At 61.7% G+C, this 23,023-nt stretch overlaps 2 protein-coding genes across 19 annotated transcripts in view; one reads left to right on the plus strand and one right to left on the minus strand.

Moving 5' to 3' along the window:
- The first annotated feature begins 18 nt into the window (after positions 1-18).
- On the plus strand, positions 19-6,074 carry AP4M1 (adaptor related protein complex 4 subunit mu 1). Of its 2 annotated transcripts, XM_037887580.1 has the most exons (17): positions 19-145; positions 845-910; positions 1,308-1,402; positions 1,661-1,767; positions 1,939-2,035; positions 2,220-2,330; positions 2,869-2,949; positions 3,841-3,903; positions 4,085-4,151; positions 4,296-4,349; positions 4,440-4,546; positions 4,660-4,751; positions 4,829-4,873; positions 5,014-5,064; positions 5,243-5,360; positions 5,631-5,806; positions 5,867-6,074. In XM_037887580.1, the coding sequence occupies exons 2-17, from the start codon at positions 853-855 to the stop codon at positions 5,880-5,882; spliced, it is 1,338 nt and encodes a 445-aa protein (XP_037743508.1). In that variant the 5' UTR covers positions 19-145; positions 845-852; the 3' UTR covers positions 5,883-6,074. The 2 variants fall into 2 exon arrangements, with proteins under 2 accessions (XP_037743508.1, XP_037743506.1); XM_037887578.2 differs by having other exon boundaries at positions 83-145; positions 5,631-6,074.
- Positions 6,045-23,023, minus strand: part of STAG3 (stromal antigen 3) — a 25,088-nt gene continuing 8,109 nt past the window's right edge. For 3 of the 17 annotated variants that reach the window (XM_043537088.1, XM_037887576.2, XM_043537089.1), the window contains exons 8-34: positions 22,322-22,473; positions 22,028-22,101; positions 21,710-21,833; positions 21,475-21,573; positions 21,156-21,235; positions 20,889-20,996; positions 20,413-20,512; positions 20,219-20,330; positions 20,015-20,118; positions 19,687-19,779; positions 19,294-19,383; positions 18,654-18,854; positions 12,563-12,633; positions 12,226-12,313; positions 11,924-12,004; positions 11,717-11,809; positions 11,417-11,585; positions 11,134-11,267; positions 10,628-10,729; positions 10,281-10,426; positions 9,953-10,081; positions 8,330-8,520; positions 7,098-7,248; positions 6,905-7,009; positions 6,731-6,824; positions 6,382-6,456; positions 6,146-6,286 (exon numbers count right to left, since the gene is read on the minus strand). In XM_043537088.1, the coding sequence (XP_043393023.1) occupies positions 6,278-6,286; positions 6,382-6,456; positions 6,731-6,824; positions 6,905-7,009; positions 7,098-7,248; positions 8,330-8,520; positions 9,953-10,081; positions 10,281-10,426; positions 10,628-10,729; positions 11,134-11,267; positions 11,417-11,585; positions 11,717-11,809; positions 11,924-12,004; positions 12,226-12,313; positions 12,563-12,633; positions 18,654-18,854; positions 19,294-19,383; positions 19,687-19,779; positions 20,015-20,118; positions 20,219-20,330; positions 20,413-20,512; positions 20,889-20,996; positions 21,156-21,235; positions 21,475-21,573; positions 21,710-21,833; positions 22,028-22,101; positions 22,322-22,473 (2,975 nt within the window). In that variant the 3' untranslated portion in view covers positions 6,146-6,277. Of the gene's footprint in view, positions 6,825-6,904; positions 7,010-7,097; positions 7,249-8,329; positions 8,521-9,952; positions 10,082-10,280; positions 10,427-10,627; positions 10,730-11,133; positions 11,268-11,416; positions 11,586-11,716; positions 11,810-11,923; positions 12,005-12,225; positions 12,314-12,562; positions 12,634-18,653; positions 18,855-19,293; positions 19,384-19,686; positions 19,780-20,014; positions 20,122-20,218; positions 20,331-20,412; positions 20,513-20,888; positions 20,997-21,155; positions 21,236-21,474; positions 21,574-21,709; positions 21,834-22,027; positions 22,102-22,321; positions 22,474-23,023 lie in introns of all 17 variants that reach the window. The other 14 variants (XM_043537087.1, XM_043537091.1, XM_043537092.1 and 11 more) reach the window with 14 other exon arrangements.

Genomic DNA, 23,023 nt, shown 5'->3' on the forward strand with positions numbered 1-23,023 from the left:
CCTGCCACGTGCCCGCCCCGGGCCAACCAGTGCCCGGCACGTGCCCCGCCCAGCCCGCCAATCGCAGCTCGGGCAGAGCGTCGTGCGGAGGCCCCGCCCACGCGTCGCCGTCACGTGACAGCGCAGCGGCCCGCGCCGGACCCAGGTTCGAGCGGAACCAGCGGGACCCCCCGCAAGCCCCGCCCCCACTTAAAGGGGCCGCGACCCCGGGGCGGGCCTGGGGGGCCCCTGTAGCAGGGGGCGGGGCCCAGGGAGGGTTCCTGCGGGCGGGAGCTCAGGGGGCAGGGGCGGAGCCGGGGTAGGTTGGAGCAGGGGGCGGGGCCCCGGGGCAGGGGGCGGGGTCTAGGAGTGGGGGCGGGGTCAAGGGGTGCGGTTCCGGGGGTTGGGGCGGGGTTTCGGGGGAAGGGGCGGGGCCCAGGGTTGCGGGCGGGGCCACGGGGCGGGGCTACAGGTTGTGGGCGGGGTCTTGGGGCAGGGGCGGGGCCCCAGAGGTGGGGGCAGGGTTGCAGGGGCGGGGCTACAGGTTGTGGGCGGGGTCTTGGGGCAGGGGCGGGGCCCCAGAGGTGGGGGCAGGGGCGGGGCTACAGGTTGTGGGCGGGGTCTTGGGGCAGGGGCGGGGCCCCAGAGGTGGGGGCAGGGTTGCGGAGGCGGGGCTACAGGTTGTGGGCGGGGTCTTGGGGCAGGGGCGGGGCCCCAGAGGTGGGGGCAGGGTAGCGGGGGCGGGGCTACAGGTTGGGGGCGGGGTCTCAGGGGAAGGGGGGCCCAGAGGTTGGGGCAGGGGCGGGGCCCCGGGGTTGGAGGCGGGTCCCGCTCACTCTCTCTCTCCTTCCCCCCACCCCGGCAGGCTCTGTGATGTTGTCTCAGATTTTCATTCTCTCCTCCAAGGGAGACAGACTCGTCCACAAGGACTGTATCCTGCCCCTAGGCCGCCCCACGTGTTCCCCCTGGAGCCCCCGACTGCCCCCCACATGGCTCTGATATAACCCCCCTCAGCGCCCCCACGATCAGCTCCTCCCCAAGGGCTGTATCGTGCCCCCCTCCAAGTTCCACCTAAACCACCCCCCCCAGGCCCCATGCAGGGGTCATATCCCCCCTTTCCTCACCCCGGGTCCCCTTCTTCTGGACACTGCCCCCCCCACCCCCCAGGAACCTCCTCCCTCAGAGACGTCCCGCAGATCACCCTGCCCCGGGAAGGCCACTGCTGGGGGGCCGCCCAGACCCAGGGGCTCCATCTGGGCACTGCTGGGGGGAAGCTCACAGCCACCTGCACCCTGATGGGGTCATTTCTCCTTAACCCACTCCTCGAGTCCGCGGCGAGGCCGGCGGGGGCAGCACGGATCTGGTGGACACTTTCTATAGGAAGATCACAGCCCTGCCCAGGGACCAGGCCCCCGTCTTCATGGTACTGGGGCGGGGGGGGCGGCCAGTGAATGGCACCACAATGGGGCGGGTTAAGTGTCTCTGTGGTAACAGGGGAGGGGGTACCGCTATGGGGATGAAGTAAGCGTCTCTATGGTAACAGAGGCGGGGAGCATCTCTAATATCGCTATGGGAACAGGGGACATGTCCATGGGGTAATGGGGGGGGAGGCATTGCCCAGGTGGGGGAGGGGGTCTGTCTAACTCTGCTTGTGTTTCCCCCCCCGCTCCCCTCCCCGCAGGCGCACGAGGGGCTGCACTTCGTCCACGTGCGTCACGCCGGCCTCTACTTCGTGGCCACGACGGGGCACGACGTTTCCCCTTTCACCATCATCGAGTTCCTGAACCGGTGAGGCGGGCGTGTCGGGGGGGGGGGGGGGGAGTGACCCTGGGTTGGGGAGGGGGCAGATGGGGGGATAAGCCGCAGCCCCAGGAGTGGGTGCCGGCAGGGGGACCGGGGGCAGGGACTGGGGGCAGCAGCCGTCCGCGTCCTCACCCCCGTCTCCCTCCCTTCCCGCAGGCTGGTGACGCTGGTCCGCGATTACTGCGGCTCCCTCAGCGAGAAAACCGTCAGCCTCAACTTCGCTCTCATCTACGAGCTGCTGGACGAGATGCTGGTGTGTGTGTGCGGGGGGGGCACTGCGTCTGGCATGGGGGGGGCGCTGCTGCAGGGAAGGTCCCTGGGTCAGACCCCCCAGCTGGGGCACTGCTGCGGGGAAGCACGCAGCACTGGCCTCCCTTGCCGGGGGGGGGGGTGTAGCCAGCCCCTCCCCTTCACGCTGTGCCCCCCCCCTCCCCCAGGACTACGGCTACGTGCAGACCACGGCGCCGGATGTGCTGTGCAACTTCATCCAGACAGAGCCTGTGCACAGCAAGGGCTTCAGCCTGCTGGCCCTGGGCAGCGTCGGCCTGGTGAGAACAGCCCCCGAATTCCCCCCCCCGTGTCCCCGCCCCCCCAGCACCCCCTGGGTTTGGGGAGCCCAGTCCCCAAGTCCTGCCCCCTGTCCCCCCTCAGCACCCCTCGGCTTGGTGAGCACAGCCCCCGAACCCCCTGGGCAGCGTCGGCCTGGTGAGAACAGCCCCCGAATTCCCCCCTCCGTGTCCCCGCCCCCCCAGGGCTTGGGGAACCCGGTCCCCTCTCCTCCCTTAGCACCCCTCTTGGCTTGGTGAGCATGGCCCCCAAACCCCCTGGGCAGTGTCACCTTGTGAGCCCGGGCCCCAAATCCCCCCAGACAGTGACTGCCTGATTCCCGCCCCCCGCTCCCCTGCAGACTGGGGGTCTCTCCCCACCCATGGCTGAGCTCAGGGCAGTGGCTCCTCCAGGGAAAATGTTACCCTGAGAGGGGTCAGGCCATGGGGTACCTGGTGCCCCTGACCCCTCCCCAGGGCCCCTCCTGCCCCAGGGCTCCATCCCAGGGCCCTGCTCTGACCCTGGCCCCTTTGGTTTCAGTTTGGAGCAGAGACGCAGCAAAGCAAAGTGGCTCCGAGCTCAGCCGCCAGCCGCCCTGTGCTGCCCCCCCATGGGGACCAGGTGAGACACCCCCCGAGCCCCCCAACAGTGAGCACTACCCCTTCCTCCGGCACGGAACAGGCCAGCTGTCCCGGGGTCCCCAGGGCGATGCTCTGGAGCTGCTCCCCAGGAAGCCAGGCAGGACTCTGGGGGAGCCTCCTCTCGGGGAGCAGCCTGTCTGCAGGACACACAGCTCCCCCGGCTCCACCTTCCTGGGTCTGACCTCGGAGCCTTCAGCCTCCTCTGCCCCTCCCTGCGCTTCCCACAGCCAGTCCGCCCAGGCGGGGTCCTGGGGAAGCCAGAGGGTCCTGCCCCCCAACTCCGCAGTCAGACGGGACTCTCAGCCAGCCGGGAAAACAGAAGGTTTATTAGACGACAGGAACATAGCGTAGGGCACAGCTCGTTAGCACAGAAATCGGGGACTTTCAGCCAAGTCCATCTTGGGGTGAAGGGAGCCCAAAGCCAGGCCTCTGCCCTCCCGCTGCCCCCAAGCCAGCTGAGACCGACTCCTTCCAGCTGCCTGGCCCGCTGCTCCCCCCTCCGGCCTTTGTCTCCCTTTCCTGGGCCAAGAGTCACCTGGTTGCATCCCCCTCCTGGGTCTCAGGTGACGAAGAGGCAGCCACAGCATCCCTCCCTGCAGGCAGCTGGAGGAGCCCCCACAAAAGTCACACCCCCTTATTCCCACTCTCTAGACACTGGTGCAATACACAGGGAAACCGAGGCACACAGCATTCATGCGAAACAGTAAGGTTCACATAGGCTCACATACAACATAAGGGAAAATCCCCACTACGTCACACCAGCCCCTCGGTGGGGGGCAGGGGAGGGGTGCACGGATCCACCTTCCCCCTGGTGGGGGGGCAGGGCCCCGCCCACAGCAGTCGCTCAATGCCCAGCCATCTCTCCCCACAGGGCGCGAGGAACGAGGTGTTTCTGGACGTGGTGGAGAGGCTGACGGTCGTCATCGCGGCCAACGTGAGTCAGGGGCAGGAGGGGGAGGTGTCCAGCGGAGTCCTGGGCCCCAGTCCTGGGCCCCACATCATGGATCCACAGGGTCTTAGTAATGCCCCAGCCCCCCACCCCCCAGCTGGGGCCTTGTCCCCACCAGGCTGGTTCATTGTCTGGGACTCACCCCCGTCCCCTGCTTCCCGCCCAGGGCGCCCCCATGAAGGCTGACATCCAGGGAGAAATCCGCCTCAAGAGCTACTTGCCCAGCTGCTCCGGTGAGTAACGCCTGCAGCCCCGTGAGCCTGCGTCGGCGGACGCGGGCCGGCCGTGGGGGTTTAACGTCCGTGCAGACATACCCGTGCGCGGCGGGAGCAGGGCGTGGGGCAGCCCTCCCCTGACGCTCGCCCCTCTCCCCGCAGAGCTGCGCATCGGGCTGACGGAGGAGTTCTGCGTGGGGAAGTCGGAGCTGCGAGGTGAGTGGCCGGACGCAGGTCTCTGCTCCGCCTGGCGGGGGCGCCCTGGCTCTGACCCCCCCCGGCTCTGACCCCCCCCTCCCCCCGCAGGCTACGGCACCGCCGTCCGCGCCGACCAGTGCGCCTTCCACAGCTCCGTGAAGCTGGACGAGTTCGAGAGCAGCCGCATCCTGAAGGTCAATCCCAGCCAGGGGGAGGTGAGCCCCACAGCCTGCCCTGACCCCTCTCTGGAGCCCCACGGCCTGCAGCTGGGGGCCGGCCCCCAGTGTGGCCCTGGGGGGCCGGCCTGACCCTGCTCTGCTCTCCCCAGCTCCCACTGATGCAGTACCAGCTGTCAGACGACATCCCCTCTGCCCTGCCCTTCCAGCTCTTCCCCACCCTGGAGCGGGACCCCACGGGCAGGTGAGCGAGGCTGCAGCCGGGAGCACAAGGCCCCTCGGCCCAGCCCCTCGGCACTCACCGTTCCCATCTCCCCACAGGCTCCGTGTTTACCTCAAGCTCCGCTGTGACCTGGCGCCCAAAAGGTAAGAGCTCGGTGAGCTGGGGGGCTCCCTGGGGTGGGGATGGCCCCTGCCATCCAGGCCCCCAGCCTCTGAGCCGGCTCCCAGGCTGCGGGGAGACCCTGCCCTCCTGGCCCCAGTTCACCGCTTTCTCTTCCCTCCAGCCAGGCCCTGAACGTGCGAGTCCAGCTGCCGGTGCCGAAGGGGGTCGTCAGGTGGGTGACATGGGCTCCCGGTGGGTCTCCCCTCGAGTATGGGGAGCTGCATCCGGGGCGGGGGGGGGGTTAGAGGCAGCCCTTCTCCAGCGGCTGGCGGGCCTGGGCCCTGAGACACCTCACTGGGGCCTGGCTCCGGCAGGGTCAGTCCCCACCCCGGCTCTGTCCTCTCCCCCAGCCTGTCCCAGGAGCTGAGCAGCCCCGAGCAGACCGTGGAGCTGCAGCCCACCCTCAAGGCCATTCGCTGGGTGATCCCGCGCGTCCAGGGGGGCTCCCAGCTCTCCGCCCTCTTCAAGGTAAAGCCTGGCCTGGGGGGGGAGGGGGAGACGGCCCCTGGCCAGAGCGGGGAGGGGTGGGGCAGGGGGGCACACCCCCCCGGTGCTGGGGAGAGGGTGGATAGCCCCTGCCCTCTGCAAGGAGGATGAGCGGCAGCGGCAGGGGGGTGAAGGAGCAGGCTGGGGCTCCCCTGTCGATGATGGGGTTTGAGGGGTCCCAACCCCACCCTTCAGAAGGGGGGGGCGGGCCCTGCTCTGCCCTGGGCAATAACCCCCCGACTCTCCCTGCAGCTGGAGGTCCCAGGACTGAGCAGCTCCTCGCTGCTGGAAGTGGGGCCGGCGAACATGTCCTTCGAGCTGCCCATGCACACCTGCTCCGGCTTGCAGATCCGCTTCCTGCGTTTCACGGCCCCCCCAGCTGGGCTGCCCCACCGCTGGGTGCGCTACGTGACCCACAGCGACTCCTACGTCATCCGCCTCTGAGCCCAGCCTACCGCTGGCTGCGCTGTGACCCACAGCGACTCCTCCGTCATCCGCCTCTGAGCCCAGCCCCACCGCTGGGTGTGCTAGGTCATCCTCAGCAACGGCTCTCATCCACCTCCCTGGCCTGCATCCCCTGCCCCACGGCATTGCGCAGTAACTCCCAGAGCGTCCCCCCTGCGCTGCGCTCTTCCAGGCTAGTCACCTCCCCGCACACAGGACTCTGGCAATAAACAACTTTATTTATGAGTAGAACCAACCCCCTAACATCTGGAACAGCAGCCCGGTCAGGGCACCGACAGAGCCTGGCCTAGACCCGTCGACCCAGACCCCCCAGGGTGCTCACCCCCCTTGGGAGGCCGGTCCTGGAGCCGGGCCACAGAGAAAGAGCCTGGTGTGTAATTCCCTGAGAGAGGCCCTGTTCCCGGACAGGTGGTCTCCCGCCTGCTCCAGCCACGTCAGGGGTCCTGCGGGGGAGAGATTCCCAGTAAGACTTAGCTCCCCCCACTGCAACACGGCAGGTGCTCCCCCTCCCCCGGCTCTCACACTTCCCTGCGCTCACCTCGATGCCGAGGATGGTGGAGTCGAAGAGGTCCCGGAGCTGCTCACCCTGGGAGCTGTGCGAGCGGATCAGCGGCTGGAGAGGCAAATGCCAGTGCCTTAGTGCCCTCTGTGCCCCCCAGCCCAGCCCCTCCTGCCGCCAGCAAGCCAGCCAGAGTCCTGGCTGCAAGGTAGAGAGAGCCCCAGGGGAAGGGGCTGTGGGGAGCCAGGCCCCGGACACCCCGCTGGACGCAGCTCATGTTAGGGTCATCCCCAGCCAGGCTGTGTGGAAGGGGCCTGCCCCAGTCAGGCCAGGGCTCACAGGCCCTCAACACATCACCAATAGCCCTTCCCGCCAGGGCTCCCCTCACCATGTCCCGTCCCTGGGGATCCTCCTCATCACTGCTCTCCTCCTGGATCACCATCTCCTCCTCCTCCTCCTCCTCCTCCTCCATCAGGCTGAGCCTAGGGGACACAGGGCAGGGTCAAGGGGGCTCTGGTCCAGAGAGGGAGAGCCGCCCCCCAGGACAGCGACGACTACTCACCGGTCCATCCTGCTGCCCAGCCCAGGTCTCGAGGCGCTCCGGGGGACCAGGAGCTGCTGCCGGCCGGGCGATTCTCGGGAGCGCTGGGAGCTGAACCAGGGCTGGCTGCAAGGGACAGGAGGGCAGCAGGGTCAGAGCAGGTTAATCCGTCCCCCATCCCTGCTGGCTCTGCCCTGCCCCCCATGGGTCTCACCTCTGCACGAAGTCCGACTCGGACCCCTCCTCCTCCTGCAGCTGCGCCGGGCTGCCCGGCTGGCGCCCCCTTTTCAGCACCGTTGATGTGAGCATCGGGGCCTCCAGGCGGCTGCTCAGCTGGAGGCTGGAATCCCCTCGCTGAGACGAGTCTGCAACAGGAGAGAGACAGATGCCAGGTGATCCAGTCCTGGCCCCGGAGTCACCCCACTGTACCCCCCCGCTCTGCTGGTTCCCCCCAATCCTGATCCACATCCCCTGCTATCCCAGCCTTGGGCTCTCCACCCCCAACTCGGTCTGCCAGTGCACCTCAATCCTGACCCGCAGCCCCCCGCTGTGGTGCCAGCAGACCAACATGCCCATGTCTCAGTCAAACACTGACAGCTACACAACTGGAAGCTGTCCGGCTCACCTGTGCGTTAGTACTGGTAAAACTGGTATTAGAATGGTAAGAGTATGTTTAGACTTTATGCTTGTGAGCGGCCGCCTGTATTAATCTCACATGTACCATCCGTGTCCCACATTGCATGGTAGTATTTGGGCCTGTGTAAACCGCCAGACAGGAGAGAGACGTTAACTAGCGCTAGGGGCTGGGACTGTGCAACTGGAACTTCCCTAGGGACTCTCAGCAAGAGGACACGAGACTTCTACTGTTCTGCACTCTTCCCCAGGAAGGAGAGTCATGCAGGCGGACTCCCGGCAGGTGAGCTTGCAGCTCAGAACATGGCCGGAGGGGAATAAAGCCCCTGACAAGAAGGAACTGATTACGCTGGAGGCGAAGTGTGTGTTTGTAGGCATGACTGGCTTACCCCACAGGACTTAGAGAGCTTGCAGACTATAGCAGCTTTCATTACCTTTTGAAATTTAAGATTGTAACTCATCTGTGTGGCTCTCTGTCGACTTGCTTAGGCTTGTAAATAACTCCCTGGTTTCCTTTCCCAGTTTCACACACAGTTTATCATGGCTACAAGCCTTATCCTTGGTGCAAGCCCTCAGGTGGAACTGACCTGGGGTAAGGGACTGGCCCTTCGGGAGTGGCAGTAACCTGAACACTGCTGTGATGCTGTGACACAGCTAAGCCCACCTGTCCCTGAGGGGCCTGTCTGTGACCCTGTTACCCTGCCTGAGGAGCTGCCCTGAGACTGGCGCTCATGCTTCGGACTAGTCACTGCAAGCAGCGTTACACCTGCCATTTCCTAGCAGGGGCAGCAGCGTGTGGCATTTGCCCCTCACCATCCAGACGCCTCCTCTTGGCTGCGGCGCCGGGTCTCCTCCGGGGTCGGGGCGCTGCAATCCGGCTGGCGTCAGAGCCCATGTCATCCAGGGATCTCAGGGAGCGGCGATATGTCAGGAGTGGATTCCAGGCCTTCCCTCTCTGCTGTGGGGAGAGCCTGGCCTGGCAGGTCTGCTCCAGGTAGGACAGGCTGTGCGAGGGAAGGCATAAGAGCGGCCATACTGAGTCAGACCAAAAGTTCATCTAGCCCAGTATTCTGTCTTCCAACAGTGGCCAATGCCAGGGGCCCCACAGGGAATGAACAGAACAGGGAATCACCAAGTGATCCATCCCGTCTCTCATTCCCAGCTTCTGGCAAACAGAGGTTAGGGACACCATCCTGGCTCATAGCCATTGCTGGACCATCCTCCAGGAACGTATCTAGTTCTTCTTTGAACGCTGTTATAGTCTTGGCCTTCACAACATCCTCTGGCAAGGAGTTCCACAGACTGACTGTGCATTGTGTGAAGAAATACTTCCTTTGGTTTGTTTAAACCCGCTGCCTGTTCGTTTCATTGGGTGGCCCCTAGTTCGTGTGTTATGAGAAGGAGTCAGTAACACTTCCTTCTTTGCTTTCTCCACACCTGTCATGATTTTATAGACCTCAATCATACCCCCCCTTAGCTGTCTCTTTTCCAAGCCGAAAAGTTCCTCTCCTCATATGGCAGCCATTCTGTACCCCTAATAACTTCTGTTGCTCTTTTCTGAACCTTTTCCAATTCCAATGTGTCTTTTTTGAGATGGAGCGACCACATCTGCACACAGTATTCAAGATGTGGGGGTACCACGGATTTATATAGAGGCAATATGATATTTTCTGTCTTATTATCTCTCCCTTTCTTCATGAGTCCCAACATTGTGTTTGCTTTTTTGACTGCCACTGCATGCTGAGTGGATGTTTGCAGAGAACTATCCCTAGTGACTCCAGGATCTCTTTCTTGAGTGGTGACAGCTAATTTAGACTCCTTCATTTTATACATATAGTTGGGATTATGTTTTCCAATGTGCATCACTTTGCATTTATCAACACTGAATTTAATTTGCCATTTTGTTGCCCAGTCACCCAGTTTTGAGAGATCGCTTTGTAACTCTTCCCAGTCTGCCTGGGGCTTAACTATCCTGAGTAGTTTTGTATCGTCTGCAAGTTTCGCCACCTCACTGTTACCCCTTTTTCCAGATCATTTATGAATATGTTGAATAGGCCTGGGCCCAGTACAGACCCCTGGGGGACACCACTATTCACCTCTCTCCACTCTGAAAACTGACCATTTATACCTCCCCTGTGTTTCCTGTCTTTTACCCAGTTACTGATCAAGGCGGGGACCTTCCCTCTTATCCCATAACAGCTGACTTTGCGTAAGAGCCTTTGATGTGGGACCTTGTCAAAGGCCTTCTGAAAATCTAAGTACGCTACATCCACTGGATTCCCCTTGTCCACGTGGTTGTTGACCCCCCCAAAGGCAGGTTAACCCTTACAGCATGGGGGCCACTGCAATCACCCCCCCAAGCACTCCTGAAAGCCCAGTTGTACCCCCTCCCCAAGGAACTGCCACCCCCACCGGCCCACCACCCTGGGCACTCACAGCAGTTTCTTGTCCGGGCGCAGCAGGCGGGGGGAGAATTCGCTCAGCACCTCCAGGAAGGGCAAGTTGAGGGGCCCCAACTCTGAGCCTGAGGGTGCTGGCTCCTGGAAGGCAAACTTGATCCCAGCCCTGGGCAAGAGAGAGAAAGAGAGACGGGGAGCAGGATGGTGGGGAGACACACACCAAACCCTGCAAGTCCAAGTGCCAGCCATCCCACCCCCACGTGAAGTGCGGACCCCAGCATGCCGCTCCCCAATTCCTAGAGGCTCCCGGATCCCAGCATGCCCCCACAGCTCTGCTCTGCTCCCCGCCCAGCCCCCCATCTCACTTGTGCAGGGCAACCAGCGCCTGGCGATTGTGCAGCTGGTGCAGGCTGAAGAACAGGGAGAAGCGCCGTGCCAGGTCCCGGATCTCCAGGAAGGCCTTGCTGTAAACTGCGTCCGGGCCCTGCTGCAGCAGCAGCTCTGTCAGCAGCTGCACAGGGGGCAGAGAGTCAGACATGGGGCCGCATGGCAGCCGAGCCCCATCCCCCAGCCACCTCCCTACACAGACGCACAGGGACGGGCCAACCCAAGGGCCTCCCCAGCCCCCCAACAGCATACACACGGATATGGATCAGTGACAGGGGCTCCCCTCTACCCCAGGCAGCACTGGGCACAACCCCCTCCCCTGTACCTGCTGCAGGCTGAGGAGAAGGGTGCGGGCCCACTCATCCCGGTCAATCTGCCGCGCCCGGCTCAGCGTCTCCTTGATGATGTCCCCGTAATCCTTGTAGAACTGGAAGGGAGAGCAGGGTGGTGGGGGCCCCGCCTGCCCAGCCCCACCAGTGGCGAGTAGGGCTGCAGGCTTGTCACAGCTGCTGTGACTTTCCTTTGGGGCCAGGATTTTAAGAAAAACTCACCTGTAGTGGCGGCGCCTGCCCGCAGGGCTGGGTTCAGCTTCCCGCTCTGGGTGCTGCAACCTGGCACAAGGGGTCAGGCGCAGGCCAGGCCAAACCTCAGCAGTGCTGCGGCCCCGTGTGCCAGGTGGGTCGCAACACCTGCAGCAGGGAGCTGGGCGCAGTCCCAGACATTTGAGAGTCTGTCCCCCCGATCCGCACCCCAAGCTCTAGCGGCCCACCCCTTAGTATGGTAGGAGCACCCCCGCCCTGTGCCGTGGGGTCCCTCCCGTGTCTCCCCCACCTTGGCGTAGTGCTTGAAGACGTCGGAGGCAGCGCTCAGCTCCAGCACGTTGTAGAGGATGAGTTTGCAGAACCCGGCCAGCAGGTTGCGCTGTTGGTGTAGCCTCTCAATCTTCCCCTCACTGTCCTCTTCATCTGCAGAGGAGGGGTGGAGGGGTGAGGCTTTTGCCAACAGATCCCTCTCCCCATTTCTCTGTTCCCCCCTCCCTACTCAGCCCCCTTTCCCCAGCCTGCCTGTCCACTCTCCCGCCACTGCCCCCCGGCCCCATGGGGCGAGTACGCACCACTGCCCACGAGCTCGGCGTGGTTGAAGACGTGATCCATGAGGAATCCGGCCAGCTGGGACTGCAGGGCGACCTCGGGCCGGTACACCAGCAACTCCAGCGCCTCCCGCTCGCCTCGAGCCAGCTGCGGGCTGAACACCAGCAGCAGGTCACTCAGCAGCACAAAGGCCTGGACAGACAGAGGCAGAATGATCACCCCACAAACAGCACTGCTGGTGGGGGCTCCCAGACCCCCTCCCCCAGCACGCCCGAGCTGCAGCCTGTCCAGCCCTCGGCTCCCAGCCCTTGTCCACCTCTCACCTGCTCTTGGACACTGGAGTCCACGTCGGTCAGGCAGCTCTGGCAGAGGGAGCAGAAGGAGGCGACTTTGCGCTTCAGGGCCAGCAGCTCCTTCTGGGGTAAGAGCAGAGGAGGCTGTGAGGGGCAGGAACCCGCAAGCCCCAGAGGCAGGGCCAGGGCTCCCCCCCACGCTGCCCTTCTTGGCAGGGACCTCCCCATCGGCCTCACCTGCACAGGGACGGTGCCGGAGACATGAGCCAGATCCCAGAGGATGCTGAAGTGGAGACAGGTCATGGTGGGGATGACCACCTGCAATGGAAGCCCAGAGTGAGCATGTGGAGTAGCAGTCCCCCTCAGTCCCAAGCTGCCCCACTGCATCGCTGCTTCCTCTGCCTCCCCTCCCCTGGGTCCAGACAAGGACATCCTCTGCCCACAGTCCCCCACACTGCCCGACAGGGCAAGGCCCCACCTGGGTTCCCGGCTGTGAGGAGGTGGCCAGGCTCCTGGCTCCCCGAGAGGCCCCCCAGTACCTGCTTGGGGACCTCGCCTGTGTCCACAGCTCGCTGGAGGAGGAGGCTGCAGGGCTCATAGAGCTGCCATGGGGTCAGGTCGTGAGCACTGCAGAGAGAGAGAGAGAGAGTACCTCGCTCACAGGGGTGTCCTAGCCCCCGACCCCCTCCCACTGCAGGGCAAGGACGAAGGGACCCACGTGAACAGGGAGCAGGGGAGGCTCCTCCCCACTCTGCGCTCCCTGGGCAGGCAGGGACACCCTCCAGGAGATGGGACGGGAAGGGCAGAGCTGTGTGACCGGGCCCCGCTGTCCGGACGGAGCTTGGGGGGGACGGGGGGACACAGTCTGGTACTCACTTGTGGAGGATGGAAATGCGCTTCAGAGTGGCAGCCATGCTGTAAACCTCGTCTTCGTCCAGGTACGAGGCCTGAGGGGGACCGAGACATCTCAGCAGGGCAGGCCCCTAGGTACCAGTCTTACAGCTCCCCTTGGAGCCAGCACAGCACCCCCAGCACTGTCCCTGAGCGCCTGGCGCCCCCCCGCTCCCAATTACACACTATGTACACCCCACTCCCTGAGTGCCTGGTGCCCCCACTGCCCCCAGTCACACGCCCCACTCCCTGAGCGCCTGGTGCCCCCAATGTCCCCAGTCACATGCCCCATACACCCCAATCCCTGAGTGCCTGGTACCCCCTCCCACACCCCCAGTAACACGCCCCACTCCCTGACGGCCTGGCACCCCTGGCTCCCAGTTACACACTACATACACCATAATCCCTGAGAACCTGGTGCCCCCAAACCCCAGTAACATGCTATATACCCCCCACTCCCTGAATGCCTGGCCCCCCTAACCCCCAGAGCCTGCAGTAACACGCCCCATACACTCTACTCCCTGAACGCCCAGCTGTGAAAAGTGGGAATATTTTGTAATATTTTTGTAGTCCTGTTTGGACCTGTTTCCCCATATGCGGCAGTGTTACCCCGTGGGTGGAAAAGGAGTGTTTGTTCTCAGAGACAGAAGGGTGGGTGTCCATATCTGCCTGGGCCTTAGTCTCCATGTCAATGGAGCATCTGAGAACACAATGGCAGATCACAGAATCATAGAATAGCAGGGCTGGAAGGGACCTCAGGAGGTATCTAGTCCAACCCCCTGCTCAAAGCAGGACCAATCCCCAATTAAATCAGATCCAATCACCAGGACCTAGCAAGCCAGGATCCAGAGGGAGATGGACTTCCCCTCTCAGCAGGCAGGCTAAAAACGGTTAATTACCTTCTCGTAATTGTTGTTCTTCGAGATGTGTTGCTCATATCCATTCCAATTAGATGTGTGTCTGCTGTGTGCAGTCGTTGGAAAGTTTTTCCTCCAGCAGAACCCGTCAGGTGCTCAGGGGGTTCTCACAGCAGAGCAGGGTCAAGCTGGCTCCCAGAGGCAAGGATTGGAGTGGCCTAGCAGATCACCAGTCCAGATACCACCAGCAGGGAACGTCACACCGTCTCTGTGGACCTTGAGCAGGACCTTGTGCACGAGAGTGCTCGGGGGAAAGGCGCAGAGCAGGCGGCCTCCCCAGGGTAGCGGGAATGTGGCCGCGATTGAGCCCAGGCTGCTTTTCTGGAAGGAGCAAAACGCTGGGTACTTCCTGTTGCTCCGAGCGGTGAACAGGTCGACCTGGGGAAACCCCACCTCTGGAAAATGGAGTGAACGATGTCTGGCTGGCTGGAACACGCGTGGTTGTGGAAGGACCTGCTGAGGCAGTCCACCAGTATATTCTGGACTCCTGGCAGATATGATGCTTCCAGGTGGAGTGGGCTATACAGAATTCCCAGAGCCTGAGGGCCTCCTGGCAGAGGGGTGGGGACCGGGTTCCACCCTGCTTGTTGATGTAAAACATTGCGGCGGTGTCCGTCATGACTGCCACGTATTGGCCTTGCAGTTATGACTGAAAAGCCTGGCATGCGAGTCGCACCGCTCTGAGCTCCTTGATATTGACATGGAGAGAGAGCTCGTCCTGTGCCCAGAGGCCCTGCATTTGGAGATCTCCCAGATGTGCGCCCCACCTTAGAGCTGACGTGTCCGCAACTAGAGACAAGGAGAGTTGAGGGCTGCTGAAGGGGACTCTCTCACAGACTATCTGAGCATTGAGCCACCACTGGAGTGACTCATACCTTCTGTGGCACCATGACCCCTAAATTCAGGCTGCTGCACCCCGGGGCGTATGTCGAGGTAAGCCACGTCTGTTGAGGCCTGAGCCTCAGCCTGGCATGCCGGACCACGTACATGCAGGTGGCCTTCTGATCAAGGCAATTCCTTGCTGTAGTGGTTGGGTACTCTCTCACACATCAAATGATGTATGACATTGCTTGGAATCGGGACTCTGGCAAACGTGCTCTTGCCTGGACCGAGTCCAACACTGCCCCAATAAATTGTATTCTCTGGGTCGGTGACAAGGTTGACTTGTTCACACTGAAGAGGAGACAGTCTCTCAAACGTGGATGTGACCAGACTGATCTGCAACTCCACCTGCTCTCCGGTGTGCCCCCTGAGTAGCCAGTTGTCGAGGTAGGGGTATACCTACACCTGCCTCCTTCGGAGGAAAGCTGCTACCATCGACATGCACTTTGTTACCGCAAATTCACTAGAAACCAACTCAGGGTTACACTTATATTGGTTTTATTAAATGCCGCTATTGGATCAAACAGAAAAGGGATGGAGCTTATTCATGCATGCATACATTCAACACATTCATACCCTCATGCATCCCCACATTCATGCAGGTGGAGAGTTCCGGGAGACAGCTGAGGAAGCCGAGAAGCCAAAGCATAGCAGATCTGGTGTGTCCGCCTGCGGTCATGGATCCGGGCCGGCAAGCAGGCCAAGACGAAGAGACAGCTGTGAGCGTGCGGTCTTCCTTTTATTGGAACTGGACGGCTTCTGTCACGTACACTGAGTTTTCCTTCTGTGTCCATCACAGCATTCCCAGACATTCTTTTCATGCATAGCAGGTTATTATTTTCTTTACAGCACCCTGTGATTGCCTTCTCAGGGCAGATTACATCAGACACACCTGTCTCCTGGCTCTTTTCCCTTGCAATTCCTCTCCACCCAGTCCCAATATAAACTCCCTTGTTCACACTCCCTTCTCTCCCACACAAACTCCCTTGTTCACCCTCTCCCTGATCGCGTGATGGAATATTGCAAAGCTTGCAGGTTATACAAGCTTACAAAAGCTTGCAAAAATTACAAGATTTAATAGGCTATGCTAACAATGACTACATGTTACAAAGTTTGCAAAAGGTTACAGAACTTAATGAACATACTGGCAATGACTGAAAGACTACAAATCTTACAATCGCATTCTACTGGATTGAGCGGAGGCTTTACACAACACGCTTGGTGAACACTCATGGAGCTGTCGACAGGCCGAAGGGAAGGACCGTGAACTGATGTTTTTGGTCGATCACGCACCTTAAAAAGCGTCTGTGAGCAGGGCAAATCACTATGTGAAAGTATGCATCTTTCATGTCAAGAGCGGCGAACCAGTCTCCCGGATCCCAGGAAGGGATGATTGTATTGAGAAAGACTGTGCAGAACTTCAACTTTACCAGAAACTTCTTGAGTCCTCGCAGGTCTAGAATGAGCCTGAGACCCCCCAGCCCTCTTTGGCTTGGGGATTAGGAAATAACGGGAGTAGAATCCCTTGCCCCTTAGCTGCTGAGGAACCTCCTCCATCGCTCCTATGGCGAGGAGCACCTGCACCTCCTGGATAAGGAGTTGCTCATGAGAAGGGTCCCTGAAGAGGGACGGGAAGAGGGTAGGAACAGAATTGCAGAAAATATCCCACTCCCACCATGTGAAGAACCCAGTGGTCCGATGTTATTTGGGACCATGCATGGTAGAAGTGGGATAGACAGTTCAAAAAACACGTGGAAGGATCCGGCGTTGAGACAGGTGCTCGATCCTTGGGCGGACCTTCAAAATGTTTGTTTTGAGCCTGACGAAGGCTTAGTCAGGCCCTGGCCCTGCCCGGATGGGGAATGGGAAGGCTTACGCCTGCCGTTCCTACCCCTGCGCCTGTAAAAATCCTGCCTCAGCTGAGGAGGATACGGGCACTGTTGCGGCAGTTGGGACTTAAAGGGCTTTCTTTGGGTTGCTGGGGTATGCATACCCAAAGATTTCATTGTTGCCCTGGAGTCTTTGAGGCTATGCAGCCTGGAGTCAGTGAGTTCAGCAAACAGACCCACCCCATCAAAGGGTAGGTCTTGCATAGTTTGCAAACCTCGGGTGGGAGCCCCAAGGCTGCAGCCATGAGCTACGCCACACAACTATCCCTGAGGACAAGGTGCGTGCTGCCGAGTCTGCAGTGTCCAGTGAGGCATGTAAAGAGGTCCATGCCACTGCCTTGCCCTCTTTGACAATTGCCCCAAACTCCTCCTTAGATTCTGCTGGTACCAGATCCCTAAACTTCAGCATTGAGTTCCAGGAGTTAAAACTGTATCTGCTCAGGATCGCCTGTTGGTTGGCAATCCTGAGTTGCAAGCCCCCACCCATGGAGTAAACTGCATCTGAATAAATCCAGGCGCTTGGCATCCTTAGATTTAGGTGCTGGGGCTTCCTGACCCTGCCTCTCCCTCTCATTTACTGCAGATACTACCAACGAGCAAGGCTGTGGGTGTGTGAACAGGTAGTCGAACCCCTTGGAGGGCACAAAGTACTTCCTCTTCACATCCTTAGCGGTGTGAGGGATGGAGGCTGGGGTCTGCCAAACGGTCTTTGCATTGGCCTGGATAGTTTTGATGAGGGGTAGAGTGACCCTAGATAGTCCTTCTGGTGCCGCGATGTCCACCATAGGGTCCTCTCACACTACCACCTCCTCAGCTGCAGGTTCATATTCCGTGCCCCCTGCACAGGAGTTCCTGGTGGGCACGGCTATCTATAGGGGGCGGCCCTGAGACGGAGGTGCCCACCACTGCCTCGTCTGGGGAGGATGAGGAGGACACTAGTGGGGAAACTGGGTCCTTCTGACCGTCTTGGTCCTTGGGGACCGCCTCTAGCTCCGTGCCAGCCACTCCAGGGTCTGGCTCAGGAACTGGGGTGGGTTCCGGAGGAGGTGGTGCGCCCGCCGGCTCCTCTGCACCCCTAGGGCTGGGGTGACTGGCCGCTGCCTCTGGCACCCTAGGCTCAGACGCCACTGAGCATGAGGCCTTTGACTGGGCACCCTGGGCCTGGTGGTATGCCCATGGGGTCCAAAATGCTCACTGCTCTGGCCTATGCTACTGTGCAGGCCATTGCCCTGCACCAATGTCAGGTCTGTCCCGTGCCAACTTCTGCCAGGGCTGCTGCGAATATTTGGACCCCCGTCTCCAAGTCCGAAAACGGGGACCGGGACCACAATGGCTGTGGCGGTGCCAAATGCAGCTGAGCCAGGGAGCAGTGCCGCAAGGCTGGGGAGTGGTGCCATGAGTGGGGTCTGCGCAGAGAGTCGGATACAAATGGTGCCGAGACCGGGACCTACTGCACAAAGGTGATCTGCGCGTGAGCGGGAGCGCTGGCGGGACCTGGATCGGTGCCGCGAGTCAGACCTGCACCGCAAGTGCAACTGGTGCCATGAGACTGATCAGTGCCGGGACTCCGAGTGGTACCTCCCCTCTGCAGGCTGAGTCGAAGGGCCGATCATCACCGGCTTTCCCCGGGACTGCGCTGCCCATGGAGGAATCGAAGGCTTAATGCGAAGGGCCAGGGGAAAAACTTTCCGATGACCGTGCATGCGGCGCGCGCACACCTAATTGGAATCGATATGAGCAATCACTCCAAGAAGAGCCGCATTTCCCCAGTTGGAGAACAAAGGACTGGAGGCATATGAGGTGGGGGGACAAGTGTTGGCTGCTGGAAGGCGTTTGGGCTCTCACCTGCAGTCTGACCCAGGAGGTCGGATGGACGGACAGAGTGGCTGGGCTCTGGGCTACCCACAATGGACAATGCTTTAACAATTTCTCTAGACTCCCCTAAGCTTCCTGTGCTCTGCGCCACTTAACGAATAAACCCGGCTGTTCTGACAGTGCTGTGAGAGTGTCACTGCAAGCACCAGGCAAGGGGTGTGAATCCCTGTAGAGCGGGCAAGTCTCCCTGGGACTTGTTAAACGGAGCTCACGGGAGTGGGGGGGGGAGAGAACAGCAGGTCTGCAGGCCCAGAAGTCCAGCCTCAGGAGGCGGTGAAGCCACATAGCTTCCCCTGGAGGAAGAGGGAGACCTTTGGGGGTCTGGCCCACTGAAGGATCCCTCTTAGAGACCATTCTGCAGCTGTGAATCCATGACACTGGTGGCCCCCCACCCTCACAGAGAGATGCCCTCTCCACTCCCCTGCCTGGCTAGCAGTCCCCCCACTCCCTGCAGTGACATCCCCTTCCCACAGGGTCCCAACCCTAGCCCCCGGCTGCAGCCCCGGGAGGTACCTGGAGGAGCTCAGCCAGCTCATGCTGGAACTTGTCAGTCAGCGTGTCCACAAGGCGGCTGCGGGCCAAGTCCACGCGGCTGTAGAAGGTGAACTCTGGGTTGCAGAGCACGTACAGCGCCTGGGAGGCAGCCTCCAGCACCTCCTGGCAAGTGTGCTTCTCCACCACCTCCCGCAGCTGGGCCAGCAGCTGCTCTAGGTACTGTGGGGAGAGAGGGTATGGTGGGGCTGGGCAGAGGGGGGAGAGCTCCTGGGAAGGTGGTGGAGGGAAACAGGCAGACTCTGGAGAAGGAAAAGGGGGATCCCCAGCTCCTGCAGAGGGAGGAGAAGGGCTCACAGGCTGTGACTCACTGTACCCCTGTCCAAGGGGACCCCCAGCACTAGTTGCATCACTTGGATGGGAGGGGTCCCCAGACAGCACAGTGCAACTCAGCCAGCACCTCAAAGGAAGCAGCTAATGGGGTCCCCTCCTCCCCACCCCAGATGCTCCTGTTCCCATGGCACTGCAGGCCCCAGAGCACCTGGGTCTCCCCTGCTCCGGGACTGGCAGCTCTGGAGCCAGGACTCCTGGGTTCTCTCCCTGGCTCTGGGAGGGACGTGGGGGGCTGGGAGCCAGGATTGCTAAGACCCACCCTCAGTACCTTCTCCAGCCGCCCACTGCTGTAGAGGCTGAGGTTGAAGCAGCGCGGCGCCGCCAGCAGGAGCGCCACCTTCTCCGCATCAGCTGAGAACTGCGGGAGCAGAGCAGGTGTCACTCAAGCAGGGAGGCAGCAGGATGGGGCAGACACCCCCCCTTGTACTCCCCACTACGTATGACCTAGCTGGGAATGGCCTCACAGCAAGATCATCCAGATTATGGCACGTGAGGCCCTGGGGTGCCCGGGGAAGGGCAAAGGCCAGACCCAGGGTTCCTGCTTCATCATGGCCCCCTCCCTCCCCAGCTGCAGGTGAAGAGCAGAGGCAGGAAGGGGCATTTTACTTCCCCCGGGACCCACCTCTGGGAGGTCGCCCCCCTGCACCTCCCCTCCATTTACCTTGGCCAGCAGCTGGGGCAGCAGCGGGATGAGGTACTGAGTGAGTTTCTCCCTGTCGTCCTCCAGGGCCTTCCGCTCCCGCGCTGAGAGGACCTGGCGCAGGGGATGGTGCTGTGAGAGCTGGCTCCCCTGCCCGGTGGCTGCAGACGGTGCAGCGTGCACACCTCCGGCCAGCGGCACAGGGACCCCGCTTGCCTACCCCCTTGGGGGAGTGCGAAGGGTGAGTGTTGAAATCTCCGGGTCTATGGGGACATGTCACCCAGAGCCGCCGAACCCCCCGGGGGAGCTGATGGACAGCACTCCCCTCCCTTCTCTCGGGCACTTTTACCTTCTTGCCAGGGCCCCTGCCGACGGGCGACTTCCCCTCCGTTGCCTGGCGCATGCTGGACACCAGGATCTCGATCAGGGCGTTTTCCTGCTGGTCACCCCAGCCTGCTGGGGGGAGAGGGAATAGGACCAGGACCAGCCCCAAAGGCTACCAGGCAGCTGTGACTCTCACCCCGTGCATCACAGCCTCCCCTCCCTCACTCACCCTCCTCCGGGGACTCCTCCAGCAGCAGGTGGGTCAGCCCATCCCAGTCCTTCAGCAGGGGGGCAGCACAGTCCCACAAGCTGTCCACCAGGTACGCCGCATGCTCGTGGAGCTGGGGCAGGAGAGGGGAGACTTGGTGAAACTAGCCCCCACACAGACCCCCCACGCTCCTCCCGACCCACTGCGCCCCTCACCTCGCTCTCGATGAAGAAAGCCAGCAGCAGTCTAAAGAAGTCCCTGCTCCCGCCACGGCGCCCCTTCTCCTTCACAGCTTCCCAATCCCGGTCAAACTGCCTGCAAACCACACACACATTAGAGAGGGGAGAGCCAGGATGCCTGGGTTCTCTCCCCAACTCCGTGAGGGGATGGGTGCTGGTGGGTTAGAACAGTCGGGGCTGGGAGCCCGGACGCCTGGGTTCTCTCCCCAGCTCAGGGAGGAGAGTGGGGGCTGGTGGGTTGGAGCAGAGGAGAGGGAATGTTGTATCTCAGCCACCTGTGACAAGCACAGGCTGAGATTGCAGGTTAAGGCCTGAAGGGAGGAGGGAGGTGAAACCCCTCTGTGTGGAGTGGCTGTTGGGGGAGCCCTATACCCCAGGGGTAGGAAGGTGTATATTTGTTGGCAGCCCCATGCCCCCTGCTGGCGGTGCTGTGACCGCGCTCGCTCACTCACTTCCTGTAAAGAAACTCCCCGGCCGCAGCAGCCAGCGCCCGGTTGGAAGCATACACCACGGGGTAAACGGCCTCGCAGTCCTCATCTGTCAGCATCCCCTCCATGTTCCTGCCCACAGAGTGGGAGAGGTTCAGCCTGAGCAGGGAGAGGGGTCTCCAGCTGCCCCACACCATGGGGCTCACTACGTGCCCCTCCCAGCTTCCTGAAATGCCCTGCATGTGCCTGGCCTCCCCCGTGTCCCTACTTGGCTCCTAGCACCGTACTCACTGCAGGATCAGGGTCAGCAGCTTGACGGCCTCCACACCCACTTCGGGCTCTTTGTCCAGGACCATGGACACCATGCGACCCTGAGAGCCACAGAACGGAGAGTCAATCACGGGAGGGGGCGTCACAGGACGGGTAAGTGGGCAACAGGGCCCCACAGGAGGGAGGCCTCCCAGGGTGGGCTGCAGGGGGACAGGCGGGCAGCAGGGCAGGCTCCCCAGGAGGGGGGCGGGGGGTCCCAGCAGCAGAGTGGTCGGCAGTTTGGGCTCCCCAGGAGTGGGGGCGTCCCAGGGACAGGCGGGCGGCAGGGTGGGGCACTCACCTTGAAGCGGCTGGTGAAGAGCTCCATGCGGGCAGCCATCTCCCGGCTGCGGTACAGCCCCTGCAGGGCCTTCAGGCACTTGAGCCGCACCTCCCGCTGCTGTGGGGATGGAGAAGCTGAGAGCCAGGCCAGCACCAGCCTCCGTCCCTTCCCTGTCTCACAGGTCAGAGCCCAGCCTCTGGATCTCCCTGCTCCCCTCCAACGCCCCAGCCCTCGCCGAGCCCCTGCTCCCCACCTTGTCGTGCAGGGTCCAGCCGATGTATTTGAGGTAGCTGTCTGTCAGGAAGGAGGCGCTGTAGCTCTGCATCCAGTTCCCCATCTCTTCTATGCAGATGGCCCGGATCTCAGGCACCACGTCCCTGCCAGACAAGACACGCAGCATGCCCCTGCGGCACCTGCCCCTTGTCCCCACAGCATGCGTGAGCCCTGGCCCACCCCCAGCCTCAAGTGCAGATGGCACACTGCCGTCCCAGGGAAAGACGGGGACTCCCTGCAGAGCCACACCCAGCTGGCGGGGGCCCCTCCCAGCCTGACCTCCCCTCCCCGCACTCACCTGTAGCGATGCACAAAGACCCCTTTGAAGATGGCATTCATCATGTTCTCAATCTCCTCCTGCTGTTCCTGGAGCTGAGACAGACACAGGTGCCACCCACAGCACTCCTGCAGGCCCTGCTCCTACCAGCCCAGCACCCGCCCCCACCACCACCATCCCCCACCCTGCCCCGACCATCCCAACACTCCCATCCCATCCCCACCAGTCCAGCACTCCCTGGCACCGTGCCCCACCCCACCAACCCAGTGTCCCCTAGCACTGCCCCTGCCAATCCAGGGTCTAGCCTTTGCTCACCTCCCTGCGCTTCTCCAGCAGCGCCTCTAGCTTGTCCGTGGCCCTGCGGCTCGGCCCCTTGTTCCTCTCAGCCTCATACTGCCGCTGGTTGTTGTCTTTGTGCAGGCTCACGCCCAGGGCCACCTTCACCAGCGCTGTCATCAGCTTCATGGCTGGCAAAGAGCATGGAGTGAGCAAAGTGGGGAGCTCTGCACGTAACCCGGTTATGGATCCCCAGGATCGGGGCTACGGCCCCCGCTCTGGAACAGTCTCTAGGAGGAACCCGTCAGCGTGCCAGACCCCCGAGGGGTTTCCCTCTTCTTTCAGGGGAAGCCACACTGTTTCACCACCTCCTTAGACTGGGGTTCTGGGGCTGCAGCACCCCTGCTTCCCACCATGAGCTCTGTTCAGCGAGTCCCAGAGACAGACCCTGGGGGAGACTCGCCCGCTCTGCAGGGATTAACACCCCTCACCTGGCATTCGCTGTGACACTCACACAGCACTGTCAGAACAGCTGGGTTTATTCGTTAAGTGACACATAGCACACAGAAAGCTCAGGGGAGTCTAGAGAAATGAAGGTTAAAGCATCCTCCATTCTGGGTAGCCCAGAGCCGAGCCACGTTGTAGGGAACCCTTGGTTCAAGCTGTCTGCCCGTCTATCCGACCTCCTGGGCCAGACTCCAGCTGAGAGCCCTGACACCTTCCAGCAGCCAACATTTGTCC

This window comes from Chelonia mydas, chromosome 28, assembly GCF_015237465.2.
Source record: "Chelonia mydas isolate rCheMyd1 chromosome 28, rCheMyd1.pri.v2, whole genome shotgun sequence".
NCBI lineage: Eukaryota > Metazoa > Chordata > Testudines > Cheloniidae > Chelonia > Chelonia mydas.